General features: G+C 44.1%; 1 protein-coding gene across 1 annotated transcript; it reads left to right on the forward strand.

The window, feature by feature from the left end:
- The first annotated feature begins 7,657 nt into the window (after positions 1 to 7,657).
- LOC108935099 (G-protein coupled receptor 52-like) lies at positions 7,658 to 9,447 on the forward strand. The gene has a single exon (XM_018753390.2). It carries the CDS (start codon positions 8,301 to 8,303, stop codon positions 9,393 to 9,395), a length of 1,095 nt encoding a protein of 364 aa, XP_018608906.1. The 5' UTR covers positions 7,658 to 8,300; the 3' UTR covers positions 9,396 to 9,447.
- Positions 9,448 to 10,011: the final 564 nt, after the last annotated feature.

The raw sequence follows: 10,011 nt of genomic DNA on the forward strand, positions 1-10,011 counted from the left end.
ATCATGGTGCAGCGGTGTTCTACGAAAGGTATTTTCCAAGGAACAATAATAGCTGCTACAGCACTTGCAGTACAAGGACACAACTGCTGAGCCCTTTCTGAGGAAGGGACTTACATCCGCATTTCCGAAACGCAAGAGGGGCACAAGTACTGTTCCGTCTGTCTTTTGATGCGTTTTCCTAAAAAACAGGAGGAGGTATGTGTGTAAAGCCACACAAAAGATTGCTTTCACTGTAATCCTAATCCCTCTCCATCTGTCAGTTTAGACTATCGAAGTACCACTCTGGCGCTGGATATTTACTGACTTTCGAAAGTGCACATTGAAACTAGAATATATGTTTAACGATGGCCAGTTTAAAGGGGCGGAACCTTTGACATAAGTAATTATGCAAGCAAGGTTTTGTTATTCACTTCAACTTAGTATGTGCTGTAATGTGTTATTAATGCAGTCTAATATATCAGGAGATTTAATTTAGATGCCCTTTGCTCAGTTTAGTCTTATTCCAGGTCCAGACATTGTTATATGTTCACTATCCTTCACAGTAACTGATTTTTTTTTTTTTATTTTCAATGAACTGTAATGTCTTAAACCGCTTTCAGAATTATTCATAATATCAGTGTCTTTTTACTGTGCTCCTTGCTGAATATTATGTAATAACACCTTTGCCTTGCAGTTGTAGGCAATATTGTCTGCAATGTCTGTCAGCCGTCACAGTTTTAATTTAAATTGAAAATGAATGGAATACACACACACACACACACTTTCAGAACCGCTCGTCCTATATGGGGTCACGGGGAACCGGAGCCTACCCGGCAACACAGGACGTAAGGCCAGAGGGGGAGGGGACACACCCAGGACAGGACGCCAGTCCATCACAAGGCACCCCAAGCGGGACTTGAACCCCAGACCCACTGGAGAGCAGGACTGTGGTCCAACCCACTGGGCTACTGCATCCCCCATGAATGGAATATAAAAACAAAAATATTAAAATTCCCAAAATAGTGTTCCTAGTCCTAGTTTTACTGTGGTGCCACCCAGTGTAACGGGGCAGTTCTCACAACATCCCCAAGAAGATAACTATGAGACATGAGACTGAGTATAATTGCTGTGTGACCAATGGATAACGGTCTCAGTCAGTGTGTGTGTGTGTGTGTGTGTGTGTGTGTGTGTGTGTGTGTGTGTGTGTGTGTGTGTGTGTGTGTGTGTGTGTGTGTGTGTGTAATGGACAGCAGTTGTCATACTTGCTCAAGATCTGTCTACTGACCACTGCTTAATTCTACCAAATATAAATAGAGTAACAATCTTTTCTGATTTTTGTCATCTTCAGTGCATGCTGGACAAAAAATGGGCTCTCTTTTAAAATGTACACATTGGTGCTCATTTTGTTTGCTTGATGTCAAATAGCTTTGCACCAGTCTACATTTGCAATGTAACATAAAAGGTTATTACTTTTAATAACCTAGCAGGTTCACTGCCTATTTCAAGGATTACATACTATCACTTATTCCAGTTTACACATTGTTACATTGCAGACCCTTAACTGTATTTCAGAATTGCTCGTTTCTTTAAATAAACTCATCTGTTCTTTTCAGTATTTCGACGCTCTGCACATTTTTGTTTTACGGATAAAATGTGAAGCTCACACCACGCTACTATTACATACCTAGATGTCGCAGTTCTTCCGTAATGTTTTGCTTTAAACGAATGAGCACGTTTTGTGCTTTATTCCGTTTACATTAATACTTAGATGTATTCATTTAGCAGACGCATTTCTTCATTGTGATGTACATCTCAGAGAAAAATTTAAAAGGTACATTACACCAACAGGGAGATATTTGGATGGAGATGCGATTTTGACTAAACTCATAAGTTATCATGTCACATTCTACTTTATGAGCCAGTATATATCACACTGCATAAATCCTTTTCCATTATTACACAAACTTATTAACAATTATTAAATATAAGAAACGTACACATTTTTTGAGCACTTACGAGATCAGGGAAGAAGTGAGTCTCAGCGTTTGGGAGACACTGTAGTCGTAGTTCAACTGTTTGCCACCAACCGTGACTGGCCAGTTTTTAAAATGACTGAACTTATGAAGCCCAAACAGCTGTAAGCATTAAGTATTAAAAGACATTAAGCTTTAACGATTTGTCTTTGTGATGCTTCCCTTTTAAACTTCTATGTGATTGTACATTTAAGAATAGAGTTTTTAAAAAAAGGTCTGTTTGTGACAGTCTGGTGCCGACTGTCAGCTGCGAGTGTTGTTGTGACCGCCGTTACTTTGCTCCTCGTGTTTTTGTTCATCCGGAGACTCCGCATGGCGCCAGTAGGAGGCCTCTCCGATCCCCCCTCCGCAGCCGTTCGCAGCACAGCACGTGCCGCCCACCTATAAATTACCTTCGCGAAGCTCCTGCACATTCAGAACCTCGTCAACATCCTAATTTGCATTTTTCCATTAAAATGCATAACATACGGCCCCATACGTAGAATTTCCCTTTTCTGCTACAATATCCATATGTGGAATATGGGTCACAAACAGTAGTCCCTTAGCGTGACCTAGTTTTATATGTTGAAAAGTAGGAAAGATGAGCAAAATGTTTTTCTAAATATAATTGACACGGGATTCAGACCGGAGAATGAGAAGATAAGGAAAAGACAGCACGGCCAGACAACCTCACTGGTGCTGTCTCAGGGTCTCCTCGTTTTACACATAATCAGTGTGTCAAGCAACAGCTTTCTGCTCTGAAAAGCACTCTGATATAAAAAGCTCGACGCTCGGTTAAATTTAAGCATTATGTGCAGCATGTAACATTTATGTGAATGCCCTTTTCACTGGAATTACTGCATGTCCATTCTTAGCATACACACACACGTCCACTACTACATCAGTCTTGTTTTTTAAATATTACTACTTTTATGTTTTCATTTAGTAGATAACAGCCAATTTCATTTCGCAGATTTAGGTAGACTGCTCTGAATTTTATTATTCACTTCATATACGTTCCCTCCCAGAATTACAATGACAATAAACAGAGATGATGCGGCCGTAGCCCCGCAGACCTTCTGTGTGTCTGAAATAGCCGCAGCCAGAGACTGGAAGAAAAAGGAATGAATATTTGTCTTCAACATTTCAAAATATTAGTGTCTGTGATAAAGTTTATTTTTCCAGTGTGGTTATTCTCACAGTTCCTGTTCCTGACTTCCTACATGTCGAAAAGACAACCGGTTTATTTAATACGTCCATTGTAATTAAGCATTTTAAGTATTTTTATTTTATTAAATTCTCTTTGGTTTTTTTTTTTCTCATTCTAAATTCTTAATTCTTAATGCTATTTCTGTTAAGCACTGCGGATGAAGTTCTATGCTCAAGAATCCAGTAGCACTGAGCTTGAAACCTTTTAAGCCAGTTCCTTGGCTGCTACACTGCATGTTGCCCTAATCATAAATTATTAAAATTGTTATACAGTTGAGCTGTTACAGAGATGCTGATTATGTTGTGTGTTTTTTTTTTTTTCTCTTTGCTCTCTTAATTGGTTATATTGACACCTATGGTGTTACTAAAATTGCACAACAGACGGTGTTGCTGCACACTACTGAATTCTTCATTATGAAATTATGTCGTCAAAGCGTAGATGCTGCTTTTCTCCTTGTGCTGTGGCCACATGACCGCTCCTTGGGGCATCGTTTTTGAGTGATTGCCATAATGGTCTATTTCGCGCACAGATCGATAACTAACTGTGTCGAGCAGTCTAGAATGAAGCGATAATAACATTTGTAGTGATTCATGAGTAGATTCACAACGCGGGCGGTGCGGGTGCCGATACGGCCAGCAATGCGGCCAGCAAGGTGAAACTGCGTTTTTGCTTAGCGTGCAGATAGATCAACCAGCAACTTTCCCTTTGAGGTCATAGTGGAGCCCCAGATGTTCCCCTCCTAGGACCGAGTGCTGGGATTTGGGAGCGCTTCTTCACTTTACCACCTGCACGGATGTGATTCATCTTGGAGTGGGGGTTGGCGTGAAGCAGGACAGAGATGCTCCGCCACCTCCCCCTCCTTATGTTTCTCTCTATTATGTGTCATAGACGTGAAACAATCTGGTATGCTCAAGAAATCCTGCGCATGTGGCCTCTCGATGTAAGCAGGCATGAAAGTGACATTTTCAGCAATTCAATTTTTTACATTGAATGTATAATCAGTTAACGATGGCAAGCGGCTTAAATTTGCCTGTGGAAATTCTTAGAAGATATTGTGCGTATTTCCAGGAGGAACGCAAACACTCACAAGAGCTGAGGCGAGGTAAATCAGCTGGGAATCAGCTTCAGCAGAACTATGTGTAAACCAAGAATTTGTGACAGAATATTTATTTTTATGGTATTTTTTTAATATTACCAAAGGAAACATAGACAATTCAGGGGCAAAAGGTTTATGCAGAAGAAATTAATATTATATGGCTAATGTGTCTAACCCAGTGGGGCTCTCCAAGTCTTTCAGAGCGTAAAAGTCCTTGTTTAAATATTTGCTTCAGTCTTAGCTGTTAGTTTTCACATTTCACTGAGAAGACAGATTGAGGATTTGGAAAATATCAAGCCTAATATAATAAAAGATGAAGAGAGTAATAATCCAAATAATCACATTTAAACATGTTTATTAAATTGTTGGTCTTACAGATTTACCTAATTAGATGCTCTTTTGGAAAATCTGTCAAGAAATGTGTAGCCTTTATACAGTTTCCTTGGGATTAAAAAAGTTTTTTTAACCTATCTATCTATCTATCTATCTATCTATCTTTAATTAATAAAAAAAATTCTTGGCTTGCTGTGCAGTGTTAGTTTGAAAAGTGCTTTCTCTTTTCAGGTCGAAAATATACCCAAGAAGCTAAGAAACATAAATCCAGAAAAATCCAGTGAAAACCGCAAAATCAGCTATATTAAACTCGGCTACTAATGAGCCGTGCTGCAGAAAATAAATAAATAAATTTGCAAGGAGATACGGCTACCAAAACCGAGGGCAGCTCAACCAAAACGAGGCCTTAAAAGGTCTTTAAATGCTCTTGGCTCGGGCTGAAAGTTCTGCCACCTATTTCCTGGTGACTTGTTCTCTGCTCAGGTGTTTCACGCGCAACCTCCCGTGGGCTCCACGGAAAGAGGTTAGCCTCTCGAGGGGGTCCTTTCCAGGGACCCTTCGCGCTGCGGTCCTTGACGCGACGCTCTTTTCGCTCTGCTCGAGACCGAGTCGCCGCTCGTGCATCAGTATGCAGCCCATGATCACCCTCTGGCAGAGTGATCATTAGGGTAAAACCCGAAACGCGCAATATATTCTATTTCATTACATAAGATGCTTTGCTGTGAAAAGCTGAATAATTTAATCATGAATTTGAATCAGTCTGTTTTGATGTGTGCGTATGTTATAAATAGATGTAATCATCTTTAATCTTCGTTTTTTCCCCTTGCTGAGGAGCCTGGCTTAGCCTGATGCTGACACAGAAATGGCACTCTGTATTATAGGACAGCGCGACGCTCGCGTTCGCCTCGTCCGCGGACCTGACGCTGTCGACAAGGCCACTGCGTACGCAAGCCATTGTTGCGGTTTCGTTACTGAACGCGATTTCCCGAGCCCCAGGTCACAAGGACCGACCGACCGCTGGAACGGAGCTGGAGCGGAAGTTAAGGCTCGCCGGCTGAGCTGACACATGGCCCCTGAAATTCAGCAGGTCGCGCAGGGATTGCTGTGAATGTTTAACATTTTGCTCTATTAATCATTAACAAAACCTTCTGGCTGGGACCACATCCGCATGTATGATGTATAATGTGTGGAACAGCAGAATTACTGCCCGTAACATCCATTCCTGCCACAAACTGCTCGCGAGCGTGTGGACTTTCCTCTTTCCCTTGTTCGAGAGGGGAACGCATCACTCGTGACTTATTTAAATATTTGTGGGATAAATTAATAGATGTGATGCTAAGTAAAAATAGATAAAACATTGATGTGCAGAGTATATGAAACAAAACAGTGTGTTTTTTGCAGCTATATAGGTTTAAGTCGGTGGGGTTTGACTGCACCCTCCTGCTTCCCCAGGGTGCTCCTGTTAATCGCAGCTTGTCAGCACCATGGGGGGTGGGGGGACCAACAAGCTGAAATGCCTGGCAACCGTAACCAAGCGGCAGCAGATCCGGGCTTGGTCATTGGTCTGTGTGACTGACTGGAGGCAGAAAGGCAGAGGGATGGGGGAGGGGAGGGGAGGGGACAGTAGAAAGCAAAGAGAAGAAAACGAACTGTCGATTTCTGAATTTTAATTTTCTCCTGTGGGCGGGTGGGTGGTGGAGGGGGGGAAGGGGGGGGTGGTGTGTTATGAAGGGCTGGAGAATCAAGTACAAGTGCCATGAAAAGCCGTGACACAGCTAGAAAGGGAAGGGAGCCCTTTCAGCGACGCCTCGAAAAGAGAGAAGGAGAAAAGGGAGAAAGAGAGGGACAGAGAGAAAGGAGGCGCCACGAGCTGCTTCATCGCCGCACTATTCCAGCCGTGCCGGGGGACTGCTTTTCTCTTCTGCTCTCAGCCATTGTCCAGGGTTTCATTTATCATTTTTAATCACACTCTACTAAATCAGTGTTTTTCAATGCTCCAGTCTTTCTTAACATGTGCGGCTTTTCGTGTTCTCGTGCGGTGATGTCTTTCTGCTGTCTGTAACAGCCTTCTTGTACGCAAGCTGACTATTCAAAACCAACAGAACAAGAGATGCGCATCACTGGGACCAGAACTGGGATTGGGATTCTTTCTGTCTCCACCGAATTCATTTGCGCTTCTGCTGTGGCTGGGTGTTGCACTGGACTGGGAGCTCTGTGCGGCTGAAAGAAGACTACGGAGAAAGAGGATAGACGCCAACTTTGAATGAAGCGTTGCGTAGGTGAAGAATAATACCAGCAATGGAAAGTTTGCACTGGGGTACGAGATAAGTATATTCCCAGTTGAATACTGTGATATTGTGGTACGTTTGTCTACATGTGTACTGGAGAATACTTGTCAGCTATGTTAAAATGGCATCGATAAACCAAAATCACTGACAAGCTCTAATCATGCATGAGATTTTCAAGACCGCTGCAGAAATAAGATTTTTTTCCATGATCACCCTAAGTTCCTGTGGGCAAAGTAATGTTAGCAGAGGCACTCTTATTCCCTCCATCGCTTATTGTCATGGGTTTGTTGACAAGTGAAACGCCTCATAGGAAAGATCTCTAAGAACGCAGTCTGGATGCTTTGAAAATCTGTACTTTAAAAGACGTATGTTTCCAGCTGTACCAAACATCAGAGCAGGAGTTCAGCAAAAGAAGAGAAATCTGGGGAAAAGCGATTTGCATTCCCCGTGAACGGTGCATAACCACCTCAGTTTAGAGTTCCATATTTTTCATCATATTTTGTTGATTTTACCAAACATCTAAAAAAATATTTAAACTCTCCTTCAGCATACATTTTTGACACAACGCCCACACATTTCAACACATCACTTGCCTCCAGTGTTTCTGTGTTACGTTTGAACAATGGAGGGCAGAATGTGGGTCCAGATGACGAGGGAAACGCCTTTCACTGGCGGGAAGATCAAGTAGAAGAAGGAAAGGCCATCCCCTCCTACACAAAGTTCACAAGAGTTCGCATTCTATATGTTAGAGAGACGTATTTCGGAGATTACGCTGAAAATTAATTACGGTTTTATTTTTGGAAAAAATCTTGTGAAGTTGCTGGACGCATATAAATTCTTGGTTCCAAGAAGTGACATGTGAAAACAAGAATCTTATTTAAAGTTTAAGAATGAAATGTAGATCCACCCGTATTCATGGAAGGTTACATCGTCCCACCAAACACAAAAAGAATTTTACTTCCTGTGGTGATGAATTTTCCATAAACTTCCTGAATGGTGGACAGCTTCTTCATACCTGGAGTAGTGACCATATATTTCAGCCTGCTGAGGGAGGAAAAAGCACATGAGATGCTGCTGATGACTCCAAACATTTACCCACTGATTTTTGTGTAGAAGGCAGATTGTACCGTTTCGTGCCAAAAAGGATGCCTTAAGTGATTTTCACTTGACAGTGCCAAACTACTATCTGCAGCGGCTGACAGCAGATAAGTAGCCGCCAGTCTTATTTTTTCCCTAATTTCCTTATTGAAACCCAACAATGTAGGAAAGAAATTCTGGCAAAAAGGACAACACACTCATTGGGTGGGACGGGTAGAAGAGAAGTGACCTGTATAGACTCTCTACCGGATACGGCGCCTTCAAGTGTGAATTTCAGCAGGACGATGAACCTCTCTGGGTCGGCAGAACTAATGTTTCCAAACGCCAGTGACACCGGCGGTGCAGAGGAGCCCATCGGAGGGTCGTGGAACCACTCCTGCCCTTTGGGTTGGGCCCAGAGCAACGCCATGGAGACATGTGTTTTAGAGACCGTGGTTATTGCGATGGTGACCGTGCTCATCATCGTGGGAAACTTGACCGTGATCTTTGTGTTCCACTGCGCACCCCTGCTGCACCACTACACCACCAGTTATTTCATCCAGACCATGGCGTACGCCGACCTGCTGGTGGGCTTGAGCTGCCTGGCCCCGACCCTGGCCCTGCTGCATAACCCCCCAGATGTGCAGAACCCTCTGGCCTGCCAGGCTTTCAGCTATGTCATCTCCGTGCTGAAGAGTGTGTCCATGGCCTGCCTGGCCTGTATCAGCGTGGACCGATACCTGGCCGTCACCAGGCCGCTCTCCTACAACCAGCTGGTGACGCCGTGTAGGCTGAGATGCTGTATTGCTCTCATCTGGACCTACTCCTGCCTTGTCTTCCTGCCCTCCTTCTTCGGATGGGGCAAGCCAGGCTACCACGGGGACATCATCAGGGGCTGCGCCCGTTCCTGGCCCACCTCTGCGCTCTTCACGGGCTTTGTGGTGTGCCTCCTGTATGCACCTGCCGCCCTAGTGGTCTGCTTCACCTACTTCCACATCTTCCGCATCTGCCGGCAGCACAACCGGGAAATCAGCAAGCAGCGTGCCCGTTTCCCCAGCCAGGAGGCTGAGACTGGCGAGGGCGGTCCACACGCGGGACACGGCCCCGACCGCCGCTACGCCACGGTGCTGTTTCGCATTACGAGCGTGTTCTACGTGCTCTGGCTCCCCTATATCATCTACTTCCTGCTCGAGAGCTCCCACGTGCTGGACAGCCCAGCCCTGTCCTTCATCACCACCTGGCTGGCCATCAGCAACAGCTTCTGCAACTGTGTCATCTACAACTTGTCCAACAGCGTGTTCCGCCTGGGGATGCGCCGCCTCTCGCAGACCCTTTGCTCCTCCATTTCTCTCCATGTGTGCGCCGCTGGGGACAGAGACTTTAGTGAACCCAAGCCCTAGGACAGCCATGCAGCGTCAGAGAAGAAGAAAGGAAACTCCAGTGTAAAACTCAAACTGTTCTGTAATCCTTCCAGCTGCTGCTGAAATAAGAGGAGAAGATTGGTGTTACGCTGTGGGTTCTCTCTGTCTTTCTGCGTTTTCCATTTACTTTGACAGTGCTCAAGAGTGTGAAATCCTCTTTCCTGATGACTTCTTCCACTTGGATTGACATTTGGATCAGAACAAGCTTCTGCCCAAAACCTGGTCACGTCTGATCGAGGTTCACCCCGCAAAGCTGGGGCTAGTTGCTCCAGAAGGGATCCCAGAACAGCAGTTTTGTTGACACTGAGAGTGTGGAGACACAGTCACCTTCATGCTGTGCACCTGTATGTCTTTCCTGAAGTGGACGTACAGAACACAAGACTGAAGAGGACAGTTTTTCTGTGTCAGACGTGAATTGGAGTTAGTCAAGTCCAAAAATTAGTATCATGCCTAAAGATGATGAAAACTGTTGGAGGTCAACGCACAATTTTTATGATGCATGAAATTATTCAGATAATAGCTTCTTTTAAAGTGTTGAAACTCGATGTGTGATGTAGAGCACTCAGCCTGTATTATATGAGAAAGACGAAGCGAC

Source organism: Scleropages formosus, chromosome 3 (assembly GCF_900964775.1).
Source record: "Scleropages formosus chromosome 3, fSclFor1.1, whole genome shotgun sequence".
NCBI classification, from domain to species: domain Eukaryota; kingdom Metazoa; phylum Chordata; class Actinopteri; order Osteoglossiformes; family Osteoglossidae; genus Scleropages; species Scleropages formosus.

Excerpts from the sequence above, each read along its gene's own strand:
- LOC108935099 (XM_018753390.2), top strand. The coding sequence starts at position 8,301 with ATGAACCTCTCTGGGTCGGCAGAACTAATGTTTCCAAACGCCAGTGAC.